Source organism: Misgurnus anguillicaudatus, chromosome 20, assembly GCF_027580225.2.
Source record: "Misgurnus anguillicaudatus chromosome 20, ASM2758022v2, whole genome shotgun sequence".
NCBI classification, from domain to species: Eukaryota; Metazoa; Chordata; class Actinopteri; order Cypriniformes; family Cobitidae; genus Misgurnus; species Misgurnus anguillicaudatus.
In genome coordinates this window covers 32648277-32670519 of record NC_073356.2, presented here as the reverse complement: position 1 = coordinate 32670519, position 22243 = coordinate 32648277, and the positions used below count along the sequence as shown (strand labels likewise).

The window sequence follows — 22243 nt, the reverse complement described above, 5'->3', positions numbered from 1 at the left end:
AGATACTGCATGTTTAGACATATAAGCTAATTTACCAATACATCATATGCAATAAACTTATGGCTGAAAAGGTATAGAATAGTTTTCATGTGTCGATAAACTTATTTGCATGATAGTGTCACAAAATTTAAATATTAAAATTTCTGTGAAATTTATGTTTATCATAAAGATCTTAACAGTATAGTGGACAAAATGTTTTGAAATGACATGATAGTTAATATATAATAAGTTATATATTAGCACCTATGGTCCGATTCACGATTAAAACATTTTCTTTGGTGTGTATGTGTGTGGTAGTAGGCTACATGTTAACAATATTCAAAAGATACACACGTAAATCTCTTTTCTGGGATTACAACAAACACACGGATTGTAACCAAGCGGTTACTCCCGCTTCTGAAATACAGCCTGTAAGTTAACTCCTGTTAGCATTAGCATTGCGAGTGAATCTTTCAAACATGGTAAAGAGCTTCACATTTTCGGCAGACGTCAGAGGTATTCAGGCCAATCACAAAGTACAAATTAACTGGCCAATCAGGGACACAGCGCTTTTTAGATGTGAGCTTTGTTCAAAATCAGAGCGTTTGAGAAAGACAGGGATATCTGGAGCTACAAAAATGTACCTTATGTAGAAAATAATGTGTTTTTTGAACCATTAACCATGCGAACACATTGTATTATACTAAATGCACAAAATAACATTGTTTTATAGCAATGAAATAGGTGCCCTTTAAATCACAAGTAGGCCTACTTTGTTTTAGTTTCATCCAAACATGACACAGGAAGCTTATAAATACTTAATATAAAGGTTTTGTGTGGTTAATATAAAGGTTTTGCTAGCATATAGGCAAGTTATAAGCCATTTGTTCGCAGTTCTATATTCATTAAAGACTATTAATGCATTAACGTTATTTTATAATAATGAATAAAAGTTTAAACATATGACTTTAACGATCTTTAGAGTCTAAAAGTTTGACTTTCTGTGTAAAAAATTAAATTAAATAAAATATGAAAATTAAATAAAATATAATTAGGTTTATCATTTCTGCCTTGTTCTTACTTAAACTACTCAAACAAAAGCTTGTCACGAGGTGAGGATATCGCCCATATGCCGCTGTTTCACGGTTTAAACCACTATTCAGAGTCACAGCTAACATTCAAATATATATTCAAAACAAGCCACGGATCACGACTTCAGTCACGAAATTGGAAGTTAACAGTCAAAAGGTTATTTACATGAGTTTACACCGCAGTCAGTGGTTGGTTTGCAGATTGAAATCCTCCAGTCAGCGCTCGTGCCGCAGAGTGATGACGTCACCTGCTGGCGAACGCTTGTACTGCATCTTCTTTTCCATAGATTTTTTTTGGATTGATATTGAACATTTATTTCAATTATTCTGTGAGAGAAAAATCTAAAATACAGATTTTTTTTTCTTTTGTTGAGGAAACGAATTCTTTAAAGGTCATATATACATTTTTTAAATATTATTATTTTATATGGTAAGTTTTACATTAATAAATGCAAATGGGCTCGGATTAAGCCCAATATTACCCAATGTAGGGGCGGTTTCCAGGACCAGGATTAGCTTAATCCAGGACTAGGCCTTAGTATAATTAGGAAATATAACTAGTTTTAACAAACATGCCTTACTAAAAACATTACCTGTGTGCATTTTGAGGTAAAACAAAGGGCCCTGATGTATTTTAAGATATGTCAGTGCAAGTTGTTTTCAGTTTAGAGAGCTCTTAAAAGTGTTTAAGTCTAGTCTAATCCCTGTCCGGGAAACTGCCCCGTAAGGTTCAGATGAAGATTTATTTTAAAACATTGAAAGGACTTTCAAATCGTAAGGCTACCAAGACTATGGCATATTGATTGCAATGCGTTAAATTCCTTATTTTGAAATAATTGTATTGTATTTTTTTAATTTTGTAGAATCTCTTTTTTATTTTTTTATTTAAATTGTATTCTTTTTATTTTTAATGTTATTTGTAATCTTTTACGACTGTTTTCTTACAATGCTGCTGCATGATGCTTTGATTGTACAATTTTTATGATACAAAATAAAGTATAAGTAATTGTTGAAATTAACATTAACAAAGATTAATAAATGCTGTATAAGTGCAGTTCATTATTAGTTCATGTTTTTTTTTTTATTTTGCAAACAGACAATTACAATATTTACAGATTGGAAGTGAAATGCAAAATACAAATACATACACCAACAAAACATACATAACAACCAGTAAGATGTGTGTGTGTGTGTGTGTGTGTGTGTGTGTATGTGTGTGTGTGTGTGTGTGTGTGTGTGTGTGTGTGTGTGTGTGTATAACTGTAAATGTAATTGGATTTAAGAGTGGACAATTTTTGAATAAAGGAGCATAAGTACAACAGACATAATAAGATGTAAATAAATAAACAAAATGGATAAGGAGGGTGATAATAGCAATAATAATAATAATAATAATAATAATAATAATAATAATAATAATAGGAATATTATTAACAATAATAATAATGAAAAATTATATTAATATGAAATGACAAATAGCAATAATAGTAATGATAAACAAATTAACAAAAATACTAATTTCATCCGGACTTATGGGGAGGGTGAAGGGTCAGGAAGAAGATAAAAAATCATATAAATAATAAGTAATAGTAGTAGTAATAGCAATAATAATATTAATAAAAAATAATAGTAATATTGATAATAGTAATCTTAATATATCCAATAATATTAATGATAATAGTAGTAGCTGTAATAGGGATGATGAGTAGTAATAATATTAATAATGATAGTATTGACAATGGTATTAATAATGGTATATTAATGATAATTTAATGCAGATATTAATAAATGCTGTATAAGTGCAGTTCATTATTAGTTCATGTTAACTAATGTAGTTAACTAATGTTAACTAATGAACCTTATCGTAAAAGTGTTACCATTTTATTTTATATTATTTATATTATTATTTACTATTATTGTTATATTATGTATTTTTTACTTTTATTATAACAAATCATTCCCTTTGAACTATTTTTGAATTTAACTTTTTTCTATGTAAAGCATTTTGAATTACCCTTTTATATGATGTGCTATAGCCTATAAATAAACTTGAATAGTGATTTACACTGACTACACAGAACAACATAAAAATATTTGACAATTTTGCTTGCAGTGTGAGGTAAATTGCCTAAACCATTTAATTTAAGTAAATTTTCACAAACAAAACAAAACTATATCTAAGATTTTATCTTCCATTGCTTTTTATACCACTTTATATTTTAAGATGGACAGATTTTATGTCATCTGTTTGTATATAGATTTGTGAAGTTTAATCTATGTTTAGAAATTGCTAAAGCGATACATTATGCATTTACCTATGCTGGGTCAGCACATGGTTGAGTTGAATTTGAACCAACAGGTGGGTTTGTGTATATTTTACCGTACTATGGATTAAAACAACCAGCAGTCAGAGTATGTGCATGCAAATTGCAATGTATAAAGGGTTTAGATGAATCCAGGACTAGGCCTTAGTTATATTAGGACATTTAAGTTGTTTTTACAAACAAACGTTACAAAAAACAATACTGGCGTGCATCTTAAGACTAAACAATGGCACTGATATGTTGTCAGTGCAAGATGTTTATAAATTAAAGCAGCTCAAACATGCATTTTAGTCTGGGACTAGTCTTAAACCCGGTCCCTTGATGTATAAATCATTACCATTGTATATATCGGTCTATTGTATATTACATGATACCCTTATGTAACATGGTACTACCACAGTACTATTTAAGGTAACTATGTCATGCATTAGAGGCAGAAGGTATAAATATACCCCAAATATTTATGCATCACATTTAAAAGCATCACCACAATGTCGTCATCCATTGAAAAGGGTTAAGACTATGTGTAAATATAAGAAAGTGGTGCTTGACCGGCTCTTCAAAACATATCATAACCAACTCTTAAGCAAGCAATTCAAGCTTCAGTAGTTGTCAGTTTGTTAGTATATAAAGTTTGGAATTTAAAAATGCCTTACATTCTTATACTTAACACGCATGGACTCCAAAGGACTTCAATTTCCATTGCATAACTGGTGTTTCCTTTCATATGTCCTATAGCCAAATATTTTTTTTTAACCTCAAAAGATTATTGCATTGCTCCTTCTGTTTAGTTTCATTTAGCAAATCAGCAATCTCAAAGGTAAATGAGAAAACAGAATCAGACGGACACACAATTTTGGTCTAAAGTTGCACTTTAATCCTAACACTTATTGGCTGTTTGCCCCCTCCCTTCTTTCCCCACCCCGTTCCCACCCCATACAACAGGCACACAGAGAGCGATGAGTAAGAGACAGTTCAACAGTTCTGAACAGAATCCAGATTCAGATCCAAAACGGATTACAAATCCCACGAAGAGCTTCTGAGGTAAGAGTGAGACACAAACACAGAGAGGAAAAGTTACAGAGTCAAAAGTGACCTTCATCATGAAATTATCATCTTCAACAACAACGTTGAATGTAAAAAAACCCAAATGGTACATTTTCTGGAAACAAAACAAAAAAGGATCTGCATGTCTCTCGACAACAACATGTACTGTAAAAGTTACGGTGGATCTCTTTGGTTTCAACTCTTGAGGTTTTGGCATTGAAATCTTTCCTTGCTGACCTAATCGTATACCTTTGGATTTAAGCTGTATTGGTTGGAGGCGAACAAATGAATGATAATGAATACAATTATAAAACCAATAACTAATACGTTGCATTTGAAGGTTTTGAAGTACTAATTCTGCTAAAAAATGTAAATGTGCATTAAACGTAAATGTAAGATAATGGTATGGCCAATGTATAACAACATACAGCATACTGCACAATGTCGGTTACTGTCCAGGACATTCCCGCTATGCAATTTTATGTCTTGCATGTCTACAAAAATGTCCATGCATTGAAGTGTGTCTATATGCGAGAGGTCCAACAGTAGAGGTTTAACTTTGGTTTGAATCAGGGCCCTCACACACAAAGATATATATCTATACAAAAAGCAATCTGCACATGAGCAATAAAAAGTAAAACCAAGTCGACTGTTCTTCAAAGGCGGACACTTAATTGTTGCTGAATATCAAGCTATAGTGGGCCATATCGGCGAAGTGGATTTGGAAAAGGTAACGTGGGGAATTTCTGTGAACCCTTATACTCACGCAAAAGACTCTTATAAGACCCTCTCCTGAGCAACATCTCCTCTGCTCTCCTATTTCAAATTCTTAAAGCTTTTTTCCCATCTATTTGGCATTTCTAATCAGACATGAGGTATATGCAGAAGCGTATCTCTCTCGCTCTTTTTCCCTCATCCAACTCAAACCACGAAATAAAACATATACATAAAATGAAACAAGCAACGAAATAAAGAGTTGGACATCACGATCTGCCCAAGGGTTAAATGATGGGCATTCAAGGTTTTCTGTGTGGGCTATACATGACGGAAAATACATTGAGAACCATGTTGTTTAATCTTTTTGATTCTCTGTTGTAAACTATTACAATGACACTGGCGGGTTGTGTTTAAAATGACCCCACATTTCCCCAGTTTGGTTTTTACGAATATCAAAAGACCAAATCGATAAATTAAAACATTATAAATACATAAATAAGCCAATAAATAAGATGAAGAGTCGGCAACATATAAACAATCGACACACCCTCCCCTCGCACAATAAATACACAATTTTTGAGGGAAAAAAATTCAAAGAGAGACAGTTTAAAGCTTTTGGTCTAAAATCAAGTCATCATTATCATTAACATTTCATAAGGACTATTTTTTATCACAGCCTTTTTTTTACATTAGCAATAATAAGCAGTTGAACATAGATTTTTTCCTACAAAATCTATCAAAGCACTAACAGGTACATTCCCTCTAGAAGTCAACTCAAGAATTTCAGTTGATTTTAAACCCCGTCCCACCCCAACACCCCGCACTACATTTCTAATTGGAGTTACTTAATATTCATTCGTAGGACACGGCGGTCACGCGCTGAACGAATGTCACGTTGGCATACTGATCATTTATCGGTTTGGTTTTCATGCTGGACATGAGCTTCCGTGTTCACACGCACGCACACACACATTCGTCTTTTTAAGTAACATTCACACGCAAATCTTTTACTTTGTTCCCTCTCTCTTCTCAAAGAGACCTAGCACCAATACAACAGTCTTTCTCCACACTTTGTGCATCGGCTGGGTTGCTATTTGGTTCGTCTTGTGTGTCGAAAAACTCTCGCTTTTGGTATTTTCTTTTCAGTTTTGGCTTATCGTATTCTCACATTCTCAATCGAAGCAAAACCTGGAAGCTACATTTTCACAGTATCGTTTCAAACCGCCTGATGAGGGAGACGCCCCAGCACGATAAGTTCAAAATGACGAAACACACGAAATATGAAAATAGGCAATACGTTACCCCATTATCCCAAAAATATAAAGGAATGAGACAAGGTCATACAGCATAAACAGACAGACCAAGAGAAAAAGCAATAAAACAATATATTCATATATATATACTGAAGTTCAGTTCGATGAGGTTTATAGTTAGTCTCCCGTCCAGGTACGAGAGTTAAAGCCTCGATTTAACGGAAAGGAGGGAGGAGACCATGGACCCATCTCCGAGTCAGAGCGATCTCAAGCTTGCGTGTCCACCTCCTTTTTGTATTTGGTTTCATTTTGCTCTTTTCAATTGAGTAAAGTTTAGTTGTCCATTGGTTTTGGTTTCATTTTTGGTGTTGGAAACATAAAAAAGCAACAACGACGACATCACATGTCTCCCCTCACGTTGTAGTTTCCCCCCAAACGCTCCACAGTTTCTGACGTTGGTCTCGCTCGTCCTATCGGAGATTTGATCCCGTGTTTTACAGGAGAGGGGCCCAGAGAAGATGGAGGGCAGGGGTTTGGGGGCTAAGGGGGTTTCGTATCGTTTCCTTCGTCTCGGTTTGGTTTGACACGTTTGAGGTCTCGTCGTCTGAGCACTTTTTTCGCTGACGCGAAAGGTCAGACAAATGCTTTGGTATCCAAGAAAGCGAGTCAATGTCATGGATGAGTACTGAACTGATGGACAACTTAAATGACAGAAAGTTTTACAGTGTTTATGAAGTATGGAAGTGGAGGTATTTCGAATCTCCCTCCTGTTTTGTTATTTCGTTACAGATAAATAATGAATAATACTTACTAATCAAGAGTGATCATGGACTTGAATGAGTATCTGACAGCAGAGGGAGATTGAGAAAGACATTTACAAAATCTTTAAAAAGAAAAAAGACGAAGTAATATGTGGTGGATGAAAAATACATTTTTGGTGTTAGGTGTGGAGTAAATCTGATCCTGGACAAGTCAGGTTTAAAAGTCTTAGGTAAAGCTTTTCTCTCCGATTTTTGGTTTTGGTTTTTTGGCAATTTTGGCATTTTCGTCATTTTTTGTCTTTGTGAGTCTCTCCGTTCTTCTTCCATGTATTTATTTTTTTGGTTTCTCCTTCTACCATCCAGTGACACTTGTGAAATGTCCTTGCTTTGTTCCATTCTTCGCCACCCGTTTTTATTTGTATTTTCTGTAGCTGTTGCTTTCTTATTCAACCACAAAGTTTTTTTGGCTCTTAACCCTGCCCTCAATTGTATCAGTTCATGTAGGTGAGTTGTTTTTCTCATTCAGAAAGGAATAAATGTACATTCTCGTAGTAGCCACCTCCCCACGCTGCATGTATAGGTTAATTTTTTGGTTTAAACAGTCCACCCTATTCTCTCCTTATCCCCATTCTCTTCTGCTCATTTATCTGTATTTTTGGCATTAAAAGATTTAATGAGAGAGCGAGCAAAGGAGAGCAATGGAGGGAAGTGAGAGATGGCTTTGGTTGAAAAGGCGAGTTTTGTTTTTCGTGTTTCTACTGCCCCTCCGACTCCCCTCGAGCGCGGCAGGTCGACGTGGGCGTCACTCTGCCATAGCTCCGCCCAGGGGTGGTGGCGAAGCATCGCCTAATGAGCAGAAAGAGGCGGGGCTTGAGCAGGGGGAGATGGAGCACGAGTCTGGGCTCGCACCTCTGCCGCCATGGGGCGGAGAAGCCCTGGGGTGGTTAACCAGACCCATGCCCGCACCCGTCGCCAGAGGCAGCAAAGTAGGACGGTTTAGGAAGAGGGACTGGCGAAGTCCAGCTCCTGGACCTCCGGCTCCACCCAGAAACATCTGACCACTGCCGTCAAGAGCAGAAAGAGGCATCTGACCACCACTGGCAGCTAGGGCTATGAGAGAGATAGAGGACAGAATAAAAATAGAGTACATGTACACATCCTGAATTCATTTAAGTGATGATGATGATGATGTTGATGATGTAATGATGATTGGAAAAAGACAGGACAAGATTCACAAACAAATTTCCTCTCACATACACAAACATAAAACACACACACACGTATGTACGCACTGAGGATGAAGATGCAATGTGATGAATTTATGGTGAAAGTATTTCTCTGGTCCGCTATAAATGCACCACTAACATAACTACATAGCATATAGTAGTCGAAGCCTTCATTTGATTAATACTTTTTTTTTATTTAAAAAGTTTGATTGATCATAACCGAACTGTCTACATCCATTTATAACATATTAGCAGTATCCCCTATTAAACCACTTCTACCAGGTTTAGACTGATCTCACGGCAAGTTGTGTTATAGTCACAAAAAAAGTGATTAATTTATTCATGTCCATGGCACAAAATTTAGCTTTTTTTGTGCCTTGAGCACAAATGTCTTTTTCGTGTCAGTAACACGAATTTCTATAAATAGTTTTTCGTGTTGGTGGCACAACTTTTTCGTGTCATTTTATGTATTGTTTTCTACCGAGCCCCTAAGGTGACATTGGAGTAAAAAAATCTAAAGTTTAGTTTCATGTGCTCACGTGATACTTTCAGGTGCTCAGGCGAAACCTTCATGTGGAGAATTTTTAAAAAAAAGTTTAGTTTCGCGTGAGCATGTGAAACTATTGCATGCGCATGTGAAAGCAAAACTTTTACGTGAGCATGCAAAGGTTTACGTGAGCACGCGAGAGTTTCACGTGAGCACGCGAAAGTTTCACGAGAGCACGCGAAAGTTTCACGTGAGCACGCGAAAATTTCACGTGAGCACGCGAAAGTTTCACGTGCGCACGCGAAACTAAACTTTATTTAATTTTTGCTCCATGTCCCCTTAGGGGCTCCGTAGTTTTCTCATTGTTTTTCCTATTTTCTTACCATTGTCGGTTGGGGTGACAATGATTAAAAAATACGAAAAAGAGAAAACAATACATAAAATGACATGAAAAAGAAAGTTGTGCCACGGACACGAAAAACTATTTTTATAAATTTGTCCTGAATGACACAAAATAGACATTCTTGCTCTAGGCATGAAAAAAGCTGAATTTCGTGACATGGACACGAAGAAATTAATCAAATTTTTTGTGACTATAACACAATTTCCGTAAGATCATGTTGACCAGGTTCTTCTTGGTTTGTTAGGTGCTTTAGGACTCTGAGGATCTGAGAAAACCCCAAATGGTGCAAAAAATATATTTATTTTATTTGGTAATAATTTACAACAAAATTCTAAATAGCAGTGTCGTGGTTGGATTAAAGGAATAATCTACTCATTTTCAATATTAAAATATGTAATTACCTTAACTAAGAAGAGTTGATACATCCCTCTATCATCTTAGTGCGTGCACGTAAGCGCTGGAGCGCGCTGCGACGCTTCGATAGCATTTAGCTTAGCCCCATTCATTCAATGGTACCACTCAGAGATAAAGTTAGAAGTCACCAAACACATCAACGTTTTTGCTATTTAAGACGAGTAGTTATACGAAAAAGTTTGGTGGTACAAAATAAAACGTAGCGCTTTTCTAAGCGGATTTAAAAGAGGAACTATATTTTATGGCGTAATAGCACTTTTGGGAGTACTTCGACTCGCCTGAAAAGTCCGCTCCCCTTCTCCCCCGAATAATGGGAGAGGGAGGGTGTTACTGCGCCGAGACGAAGTAATCCCAAAAGTGCCAACACGCCGCAAAACATAGTTCCACTTCCAAATACGCTTAGAAAAGCGCAACGTGTCATATTGTACCACCAAACTTTTTCGTATAACTACTCGTCTTAAATAGGAAAAACGTTGATGTGTTTGGTCACTTCTAACTTTATCTCTGGGTGGTGCCGTTGAATGGGTGGGGCTAGGCTGGATGCTGTCGGGGCGTCGCGGCGCGCTCCAGCGCTTGCGTGCACTCACTAAGATGATAGAGGGATGTATCAACTCTTCTTAGTTAAGGTAATAACATATTTTAATATTGAAAATGAGTAGACTATTCCTTTAAGGGGCGGCATTATCCCCTTTTGACATCACAGGGGGAGCTAAATTTCATTTACCTATTTTTTTCACATGCTTGCAGAGAATGGTTTACCAAAACTAAGTTACTGGGTTGATCTTTTTCATGTTGTCTAGGTTGATAGAAGCACTGGGGACCAAATTATAGCACTTAAATATGAAAATAAATCAGATTTTCATGATATGTCCCCTGTAAAGCCACTTCAAGGAAGGATTGCAGTTTTTACAAATAGCAGACGACTTTGGGCTGGATCCGCATTGGATCTGCACCAGATTCACCGCTTTGGTGCAAATCTGGTGCGGATCCAGCCCGGAGTCATCTGCTGTCTCAAATCAATGTCTTGTGAACATATGTTTTTGTTTGGTTTTGGTTCCCGTTGGGGTCCTGATCACACTGCCGGGATTTATTCTGTCTGGCTTAATGTTATCCCTTACTTAATAAATGCTGCTCATAGTCAATACATTTATTAATGATAATGACCCTTACTGTAAAGTGTAACATTTTATTTTCCAGTACTATTCGATTATTTTGCTCCCTTCTCTGCTCTCTCTTTTTATTTTCCTGTCACTAAGACAAACCTTGCATTGTGGCCAGAGGATTGCTGCTGATGAGAGCCTGGTTCATTCCTGTGCTTACACCCATCATTGTGTTCCTGTAACGTGTTGAGTGTCATTTACACGTGCACACAGACACACGCCATTCACACATGCAGAGAGAAGCAAGCATTTTAGTGACATTACAAGTGCGACCGTGCCCTTATTGTGGACTGTGCCATTGTGCTGGAAAGAATTGAAAGATAGAAAACCAAAGCGAAAGAAATTCAGCATGCGGCAAGTGGCAAAGCAAGAGAACATAAAAATACCAACACAAATATACCAAAATAGTAAAGGGGTCATTATTTCAGCACTGAATGTTGGTATAAATAAAAGCTGGTGACAGAAAAATAGCCTGTAATTATAGATTTTACGTTGAACACTGGACACTGAAATAGTACAGAGAGTAAAAGTGTTTCTCAAAGTGATCACAGCTGCTGTAAACTGACAATATTGCTCAGACAGCAGACGACTCTGGGCCGAATCTGCACCGGATCAGCCATGGCCCGGAGTCATCTGTTGTCTGGGTGGTGATTATAAAACAATTCATGATGTTTTAATAGACATGTCCTTACCCTGTGTTCAGACCAGGGCTGCTGAGACTGGGTGGAGTTGGGCTAAGTGTGCTGAGAGGAGGCGGGGTCACAGAAGAAGGGGCGGAGCTCATTGCTGCATGTCCAATGGTGTTAAGAGGGCAGGCCACGGATGGTGTGGGACTGACTGTTATGTATTGATAAAGAGTCAAGAGTCATCAACAAATAAAAAAAACAAAGTGCAATCTGGTACAACACTTATCAGAGGACTCTTACCTGTTGTGCTGAGGCTAGTGGTAGCCTGGGCCATTCCCTGACTGGACATCTAAAAGATAAAAGAAAAGAGCGATTAATTCAATCTAGTGGTTAAGAATCTGCATAATACAAAATTAAGTGCTAATTTTGTTGTCAATTTTGCTGGGTTTGGAACGGACCGGTTTATTTACTAACGGGTGTGACTGCTGAATTATTCTGTTTACAAAACAGCTTACACGAGAAGATCAGATACGGTCTGTACAAATAATAAACTAAAACCAAGCTAACTTTCTTATGATACTTCCCAGCAAGCAATTTTGTTTTTAAAGGACGTCTAATAGCCGTCTAAACACAGCACAGACGTCTACGCTAAAACAACGCAAATTTGGTCAGTCAGTGAAAATTTAATAGACATCTACACTACAAAAATGACTTTCTCCTTGTTTTCAGAATAAATATTTTTAAAATTAAGATGTTTTTTCTTGATGTGCAAAATGACCTAAGAAAGTAGGCTAAATCTACACTAAAATAAATTGCTGTAGTTATGCAGCTGTTTGCCGGTATCTTACTGTAGATTTACATTTATGTTATTTACTGGCAACAGTTTCTTCGAAGTTAAATGAACATTATACATTAACAAGTCGTTATATTTACAGTATAAAACTACAAAATAACAGCCTAATGCAAAGCATTCTGGGAACCAGAAATCCTCATCAACCTTTTAGTTTTTTGTCCTATTGTGCTGGAAAGAATTAAATGATAGAAAACTAAAACGAAAGAAATTCAGCATGCCGCTTATTTCACAGTGGCAAAGCAAAAGAACATAAAAGTACCAACACAAATATACACTCAAATAGTAAAGGGGTAATTATTTCAACACTGATTGTTTGTATAAATAGAAAGCTGGTGACAGAAAAATTGCTTGTAATTATAGTCCTCGATGTTACATTGAACACTATACTAGAGCCATTAAAAGTGTTTCTCAATGTGATCACAAAAAACTTTTTTCTTATACACCTAATTCAAGAAAAATTAGCTTACCCCCATGGCAGATTTTATTGCTTGTTTTAAGCACAAATTCACAAATTAAGTTTTTAACTATGACTTTGCTTACATGATGGCATTAAAGCATTTTGACAGGAACGCCGTTCCTGATTACTCGCCGGACTATATCGGGTCTATATAGTTAATTAACCTAGACGGTGAAATTATGTCAACTGCTTGCTGGGTTGTGACTAATAGTGAGAGTGGCACAGGGGCGGCCGGTGACTTCTCTTCTGAGGGGCGCATATTCAAAATATGTGTTCGGAGTGTCATGTGTGTTGCTCGTCATTTCAAAATATGTGAACTATATGCATCATGCGTCTTGTCAAAATACGTTGCACACGCAGCGAAAGGGTTTATGATAAAAGAGACGCACAGGTTCCCAAAATACTTACAAGACACTTACTTAACAGTAAACTCTGATTACACATGAGATTATGCGAGTATCTGGCAATCGTGAGCGTCACTTTTATCATAAACCCTTTAGATGCGTGTGCAGCAAGCACTTATTTTGACAAGACGCATGATGCACACGGTTAAACATGACGCGCCAAACACATATTTTGACATGAAACGTGATGCACATAGGTTCACATTACACGCCAAACACATATTTTGACATGACATGTGATGCACATAGGTTCACATTACGCGCCAAACACATATTTTGACATGACATGTGATGCACATAGGTTCACATTACGCGCCAAACACATATTTTGACATGAAACGTGATGCACATAGGTTCACATTACGCGCCAAACACATATTTTGACATGACATGTGATGCACATAGGTTCACATTACACGCCAAACACATATTTTGACATGACGAGCCACACACATGACGGGCTAAATACATGTTGTGGCGAGCTTCGCATCATGTGCCCTTAAAGGGATAGTTCACCCAAAAATGAAAATTCTGTCATCATTTACTCACTCTCATGCTGTTACAAACTGGTATACATTTCTTTGTTTTGATGAACACAAAGGAAGATATTTTGAGAAAGGTTTGTAACCAAAACGTTTGTGGACCCCATTTACTTCCATAGTACTATTTTTTTCCTACTATGTGGCATAAATGTACAGAGCCCCTACGGTGACATTGGAGTAAAAAAAATCAAAAGTTTAGTTTCATGTGCTCACGTAAAACTTTCATTTGCTCACGCGAAACCTTCATGTGCAGAATTTTTTTAACATTTGAGTTTCGCATGCTCACGTGAAACTATCGCGTGCGCACGTGAAACTATCGCGTGCGCACATGAAAGATTCACGTGCGCATACGATAGTTTCTTGTGTGCACGCGAAAGTGTTTACGTGTGCATGGGAAACTAAACTTTATTTAATTTAAATAATTAAATAAATAAATTATTTAAATTTATACGGAGCCCCTAAGGGGCATAAATGTGGCATAAATCCTTAAAAAATTTAAGGAATCGCTGTAAAGTTTAATCAAACTGGCTATGCAAATAGCTCCAATTTAATATTTGACATTTTAATTGGATTAGAAAATAAAAATGTCAAAATAAGTCAAAATTTCAAATAGTAAGTTGTTATGCCAATTTGATTGTTAAATTAACTGCATTTATATAGCGCTTTGGCCATACAATGGCCATCCAAAGTGCTTTACAAGTTGCTTCACATTCACTCACTCATTCATTCACAGACGGCAGTTAAACTTAAATATTCAAGGCAGCAAAAATGCTTTAATAAAGTAACCATATTTCTAAAACAGAAGTGACAATTGACAAGAAGCAACTGTGTGAACAAGCTTGATTATGTCACTAGTTTATACGCGTTTTTCAAAAGTTTTGTTTTTTACATTTCATAACCCTTCATGACCAAACATGTCTTCTGTAAATGGCATTCTCACAGCGCTTCACCAAACATGATTTCAGTGCCAGCCGTCAACCGAAATGACTTGGGGCTAAATCAACACTTAATGATGTAAGCTGGTGTACCATGTGCGGGCTGTAGCAGGGGGTTTTGTGCGTCTGTGCCGGAGGATGGCTGGGCAGGGGAGGAGTGGCGCTGGACGGGTTAATACGTTTCTCTTTCTGCCGTCGGTTACAGAACCAGACGCGGATGACCTCCTTCTCCATGTTGAGCTGCTCGGCCATCAGCAGGATTTCTTCAGAGGTAGGCTTCTGGTTCTGCGGGGGTGACATGAGACGTATGAGACATGCCAAATACCTGCGGTCCAGCTGACTGAACGATTTTTAGAGGAACCAGAAATGTATGTGTTGTTTATTATGGTGACAATTCTTATACTATGTATTGCTATAAATGAGTAGGCCTGCGTTTCTCCAGAGAGAGTGAGAAAAAATTGCATCAGCATTTTCAAAAAACATAAGCAATATATTTTTATCATGATGCAGCAAAAGAGAGGTCAATCTTAAAGTCAAACTATGCTGTGTGAAATAATAATCATAATAACGCAAATAAATGAGTGATTTTTTGTAAAAATTTAATTTAACAGTACGGCCATATGTGTGTCTAACCGAGATGAAGTTGCGCTCCAGGGCTATGCGGACGTTGGTCTCGATGCTGGTGCGTTTCTTCCGGCGACGTCCGGGCAAACCTTCAAAGCCCAGCAGAGGTGACGACAGTGAACTGGGACTAGGCAGCATGTTGTCGATCGCCATTGTTTCTGTCAAATACACATCTAACATTATTCATGAAGAATATGACTGTGAATTAGTGACAGGAAAGAGGTCACAGATGCACAAACACACATCTGCATCGCTCAGCCATTTCTCCAGCAGTGGTTTGAGTTTACACATGTTCTTGAAGCTCAGGTTGAGAGCCTCGAAGCGTGAGATGGTGGTCTGACTGAAATCATTGCCGTACAGTTTGCCCATGGCCATGCCGACATCTCCCTATATAAAGACATGGAGCACAGTTACTGTAGCATGCATTTTATTACAAACAATTCAGATGGCATTGTGCCAAGATTCTGCTTACACGGCAAACATTACTTTCTTATTTAGTATTTTTGTCTTGTTTTCAGTAGAAATATCTAAAAATTCTTAAATTAAAATGTACTTTCTTGAGGAGCAAAATGACCTAGGAAAATAAGTATATAGTTTTTAGACAAAAAATAGTGCTTAAAGCAAGCAAAAAATCTGCCAATGAAATAGGAAAATTGTGTTTATGAAAAAAGTAAACTTATTTTAAGAATTTTTTTCTTATTCAATTGGCAGATTTTTTTTTGCTTGTTTTAAGCACTAATTTACTTTTTGTCAAAAAAAACCCTAGACTTATTTTCCTAGGTCACTTTGCTCATCAAGAAAATGCATCTTGATTTAGGACGACAAAAATGCATCTTGATTTAACACGACAAAAATACTAAGTATACTTTTTTTAAGAAAAACATTCTTAGTATTTTTGTCTTGTTTTCAGTAAAAATATCTAAAAAATCTTAAATTAAGATGCTTTTTCTTGATGAACAAAATGATCCAAGAAAATATGACCAAAAAATATCAAATTTAAGTGATTTTGTGCATAAAACAAGCAAAAAATTCTGCCAATGGGGTAAGCAAAAAAATCTTGAACATTTTTCTTAAACACTAAATTCAAGAAAAATTTGCTTACCCCATTGGCAGATTTTTTGCTTGTTTTATGCACCAAATCACTTTGTAGGTCTAAAAACTAGACTTATTTTTTCTGGGGTCGTTTTGCTCATCAAGAAAAAGCATCTTAATTTAAGAATTTTTTAGATATTTTTACTGAAAACAAAACAAAAATACTAAGAATTTTTTTCTTGAAAATCATTTTTTGCAGATTTTTAACAAAAAAAAAAAAATTGTAGTATTTTTGTCTTGTTTTCAGTAAAAATATCTAAAAATTCTAAACGACCCAAGAAAATAAGTCTAGTGTTTAGAGTTTAGACCAAAAACATCAAATTTAAGTGATTTTGTGCATAAAACAAGCAAAAAAAATCTGCCAATGGGGTAAGCTAATTTTTCTTGAATTTAGTGTTTAAGAAAAATTTTCAAGATTTTTTTGCTTACCCCATTGGCAGATTTTTTTGCTTGTTTTGTGCACAAAATCACTTAAATTTGAGATTTTTGGTCTATAAACTAGACTTATTTTCCTAGGTCATTTTGCTCATCAAGAAAAAGCATCTTAATTTTAAGAATTTTTAGATATTTTTACTGAAAACAAGACAAAAATATTAAGAATTTTTTTTTCTTGAAAATCATTTTTTTGCAGTGCACGTTTATTATTTTTATAAATATTCAAATACAACTAAAATAAACTTTTACACATTAGCATTAAATAATGTATTACATAATTAACAATGAATTTATTTTTAATATAATTTTAGTATATAACTATACACTGCAAAAAATGACTTTCTTACTTAGTATTTTTGTCTTGTTTTCAGTAAAAATATCAAAAAATTCTTAAATTAAGATGCTTTTTCTTGATAAGCAAAATGACCTAGGAAAATAAGTCTAGTTTTTAGACAAAAAATATAAACTTTTAAGTAAATTAGTGCTTAAAACAAGCAAAATTTATGTTTATAAAAAATTAACTTATTTTAAGAAAATGTTTCATTCCATTGGCAGATTTTTTTTGCTTGTTTTAAGCACTACTTTACTTAAAGTTTAAGCACTACTTTACTTAAAGTTTATATTTTTTGTCTAAAACTTATTTTCCTATGTCATTTTGCTTATTTAGAAAATACATCTTAATTTAAGAATTTTTTGTTATTTTTACTAAAAAAACAAGAAGAAAGTCATTTTTTTGCAGTGTACTATTGTTCACGTTATTTTAAGTCCTTAAAATGAACATTTTAAGTTAAATGTTAACATTAACAAATCCAAAAAATTAACCAAACCGCATCATTAGTTTATGCTAACTATTGCTTTAACTAATGCTGTTGTATATACAACTTTATTGTGAACTTACCATTGTTGGTTTCTGTATTCTTTTTATTTATCAAAAAATATATTTTATATACTTTAAAGGGATAATTCACCCCTCAAACATACTGTTATCATTTACTCATCCTCAAGTTGATCCAAACCTGTATACATTTCTTTGTTTCGCTGAACACGGATATTTGTAATCACATTGGCTTCCATAGTAGGAAAGAAAATACTATGGAAGTCAATGGGGCTCAAAATACCTTCCTTTGTGTTCAGCAGAAGAAAGAAATTTAAACAGGTTTGTAACAACATGAGGGTGAGTAAATGAAGACAGAATTTTCATTTTTGGGTGAATTATTTATTTTGTTACAAAAAATCAGAACACACCTGTGTGAAGCCCAGTTTAATTCGCCTCTGTTTAAAAGTTCGTGCAAACTGTTCGAGCTCCTCTAAATCGCTGGGCTCCTCGGCATGTGGCGTCACCGTGGCAACGGATGTCAGGGGAGGGGCTGAGGAAGGCTTGGGGCTTACAACGCTCTCCACGCTCTTCTCCCTCTGAAATGACCACAGTCTGTCGTCAAGATGATGCTACAGCACAAATTGGGAAAACAAACTACTTTCTCAAACACGTGTGTAGTTTGAGACCACACTTTCATTACAAACATATTTCAAAAAGTTTTATATTTAATTCTTTTACATGCTCTCTGACTCCTGCCAGGCCCTCATTAAGCAAGTAAATTATTTCCGGTAAATAGAATATTACTTACATTTTCTATGTCTATGTTAAAAAAAAATACAAATACACCAAGGTACACTATGCATACTATCCACAGTATGCTAATATTCAGTATTATTGGAAACGCTCAGTCGGTTACATTTGAGGAGCTCAGGTGCAAAACCCTCTAAGTGCGTCTGACGTTTTCTTTTAAATGAGCATTTTTATCAGACTCTTATTGAATTTTATCAATGCTATTTCTGAATGGCCTGATGCCGGGATAGAGATGATTTGAAGCAAAAGTATATAATAAACGTATAATACTCCCAGAGAGCATTCGTTTAATATCATTCTCTCATTTTTGATGGAGGTGCCGTTTAGCGGCTTTTGCATCTGAGCTCCTCATGTGTCAATCTGTGCCATATCAGAGCAAATTGTGTTTGGATTCATTTTTGTTGTTAATCATATATTAAGTGTTTCTGGTAATAAGACAGAGTGTTTCTTATTAATTTACCTGTGCTTGGAGCCCCAGCCTGGGTGGGGGGGTCAACAGACTCCCTGGGCTCTGCTGAGGTAGTGAAATCAGATTTTGTGTCGAAAGCAAACCTGAGAGCGAGCAAGGGAAAGAGAAAGAGGGGGAGAGAGAAAGGCAGACTTATAAATACATTTATGTAATATAAATAAATGTAATTACTTATTATTTTATGTATTTGTTTGTGAATATTTATTTGAAATTATATATATATATATATATATATATATATATATATATATATATAATATATATATATATATATATATATATATATATATATATATATATATATATATACACACATTTATGTATGTATGCATTCGTTTCTAGTAATTCAACGGCTGTGTCAATTATTCCTTACATATATACTGTATATGTGTATGTATGTATTTGTAAGTGTAAATGCATAGATATCACTTAGGTACTCATAGAAACAAATGTAACATAACAATGTATATAAAAGGCCTTCAGTCCTTTTAGGTCTTTTTAGAATACATTTAAAAAAATATGCACCATTGTGTCAAATCAACATATATTTTATGTTACATTAACTTAACAAATTAAGTTAAACAATTTCAACTTGTTTTTATAAGTTATGTCAACTTATCACAAGCTAAAACTTCAAATAGTGAAGTAATTGTTTTAACTTCATGCTGCATATTTTTTACAGTGTAGAAAGGAGAAGCAGGGACCCCTAGTACATGTAGTGGCGGCTCGTGACTGCTCTTCCGAGGGGCGCAAATTCAAAATAAGTGTTTGGAGTGTCATGTGTGTTGCATGCGTTTTCAAAATATGTGTTTGTTGCGTCATGTGAACCATGTGCATCACGTTTTTGTCAAAATAAGTGCCTGCTGCACATGCATCAAAACCGTTTATGATAAAAGAGACGCTCAAGTTCACAAAATACACACAAGACACTCCCTTAACAGTAAACTCTGATTAGGCATGAGATTATGCGAGTATCTGGCAAACGCGAGCGTCTCTTTTATCATAAACCCTTTAGACGTGTCTGCAGCAAGCACTTATTTTGACAAGACACGTGATGCACACAGGATCTCTTAATGCGCAGAACACATATTTTGAAAAAAGGAACCACACACATGACGGCCTACATACGTGTTGTGACGAACTTTGCAAAAAAGAAGACACTGGCCACCACTGTTTATAACATATTTTGTTATGATGGTTATGTTACGAAGATATTAAAAAGAAATTGGCATACTACATAACACTTTAACTTAACCTAATAGATTTTTTCGTGGCAATGTTATGCTCTTCATTTTAATGGGGACATATTATGAGATTTTTTTAAGATGTAAACTAAGTCTTAATCTAGGTCTGAGCAAAAGTGTGCCGTTTTGGGTGTGTCATTTAAAATGCAAATGAGCGGCAAATGCAAAAGTGCAAACGCTGATCACAATGATGGTGGTTTGTTACAATTGAAACTCAATTGTGCTGTGAATTATTTTCTCTCTCTCTCTTTTTCTCCGTACTAAATGGCTGTGCTGTGGTTGGATAGTGCAGATAAAGGTGGGCGGTATTACCTTATTCTGACATCACAATAGGAGCCAAATTACAATGACCTATTTTTTCACATGCTTGCAGAGAATGGTTTACCAAAACTAAGTTACTGGGTTGATCTTTTCACATTTTCTAGGGTGATAGAAGCACTGGGGACACAATTATAGTACTTAAACATGGAAAAAGTCAGATTTTCATAATATGTCCCCTTTAAGTTTTAATTACTTGCCCATTAATGCAATTTCATTTTTCCACATCAAATTTTTTTGCATTCAAACAATATTTGGAGGACCCCCGTAATACTACCACGGACCCCAAGGGTCCCCTGACCCCCTGTTCGAGACCCATGGGTTAGATTGTTCATCATATGATAATGAAATTATAAAGGGTCGTGTGTTACCCTGCTGGCCCTGCTGAGCCTGAGGCAGAAGGAACTGATGTGACTGTAGAGGATGACCAGGCATCAGAACCAACTGCTGTAACTGCAACAACTGCTGAATGTCCTTCAGAGAGAAAAACAGACAGTTATGAGGATGAAAAAAAAATACAGAACAAAAAATAGAGAGCAATTTATTCCTTTACATTGGAAATATGTCAGATGCTTTTATCCAAAATGACTTAGACTTAAGTTCCTGAAAGGTTCTTTGTCAGCCTAATTGGTTCCACAAAACATTTTTGATGCACTAAATTCTCTGCAGTGGATAAAGGTTCCTTGGACTATAAAAAGGTGACAAAGTTTTTTTGGAGAACCTTATAATAGCCCTTTGTACAGTCAATGTAAAGAGAATTTAAACTATATTTTATCAATATAAGTGGGAATCAAACCGATGACGTGTATGATGCTAACACAATGCTCTATGCATTGAGCTATAAAAAAGACTATATAACCCTAAACTCCGTACAACCATCTAAAAACTACAAACTGCACCCCACTACAAACAGTCCTTAATACATTGCACATTTCTCTCACAGGCTTTATTATAGCAGTTGATTGGGTGTAAGGCAGTTCGATAGCCTCCAATCAAAAAAGCACTTTTTTAAAGAACAAACTATGGGATTTGCAGCTATACCTGGGCAGTGAGTTGGATAGGCTGCGATAAAGCTAGTGGAGGCGGAGCTTGCTCTGCTTTGGCTTGACTTTGGGCTTGCGCTGCCGCCTGATTGGCCTGCTGCTGTTGCGTCTGCTGCTGCTGCTGATTGGCTGCCGCAGCTGCGTGGGCGGCATGCGCTGCGTTGGACTGTTGCACGGCCGCAGCCAACAGCTGCGCTTGAGCCCGCTGCAAAAGCAGCTGCTGCTGGTGTGCAGGGAGCAGAGCGGCCAGCTGAAGAGAGCAAGATGAGGAGCGAAGGATGGAGAGAAAAGATAGAGAACAGCGTCACCAAGCAGCAAAAGAAGCTAAAAGCATTGAGTTTCAGGAGATCCCAAGCACGCAGGTTTAGTTATAAAATATCTGTGGTAAAGCATAGTGAAATTACAGGACATACATCAACCAAGAGCAGTTACCAGAAGCACAGGGTGAAAGAGAGAGAGAGAGAGAGAGAGAGAGAGAGAGAGAAAGAGAGAGAGAGAGAGAGAGAGAGAGAGAGAGAGAAAGAGAGAGAGCGAGCAAGAGAGACATCAGTGTATCCATATGTTGTTTTTTTTAAACATTGAAAGCTTTCAACTGAAATATTACATAACAAAGAAAGGAGTTTGTTAAATTAAATAATTCCTACAATTTAGTTTACAAAAAGATTGGAAACCACTGCATTATATGAACTCTGAAAATGCTGAAAATCTATAA

The 22243-nt window shown here is 36.0% G+C and overlaps 1 protein-coding gene across 2 annotated transcripts in view; it reads right to left on the bottom strand.

Annotated features, from left to right (window-relative positions):
* Positions 1-4301: 4301 nt before the first annotated feature.
* The window catches only part of pou2f2a (POU class 2 homeobox 2a), a 61340-nt gene continuing 43398 nt past the window's right edge, over positions 4302-22243 (bottom strand). The window contains exons 6-16 of one of the 2 annotated variants that reach the window (XM_073858557.1): positions 21530-21781; positions 20860-20962; positions 18918-19009; positions 18076-18276; positions 15551-15690; positions 15313-15478; positions 14773-14964; positions 11789-11837; positions 11555-11699; positions 10965-11038; positions 4302-8282 (exon numbers count right to left, since the gene is read on the bottom strand). In XM_073858557.1, the coding sequence (XP_073714658.1) occupies positions 7975-8282; positions 10965-11038; positions 11555-11699; positions 11789-11837; positions 14773-14964; positions 15313-15478; positions 15551-15690; positions 18076-18276; positions 18918-19009; positions 20860-20962; positions 21530-21781 (1722 nt within the window). In that variant the 3' untranslated portion in view covers positions 4302-7974. The remainder of the gene's footprint in view (positions 8283-10964; positions 11039-11554; positions 11700-11788; positions 11838-14772; positions 14965-15312; positions 15479-15550; positions 15691-18075; positions 18277-18917; positions 19010-20859; positions 20963-21529; positions 21782-22243) is intronic. The other variant, XM_073858558.1, reaches the window with a different exon arrangement.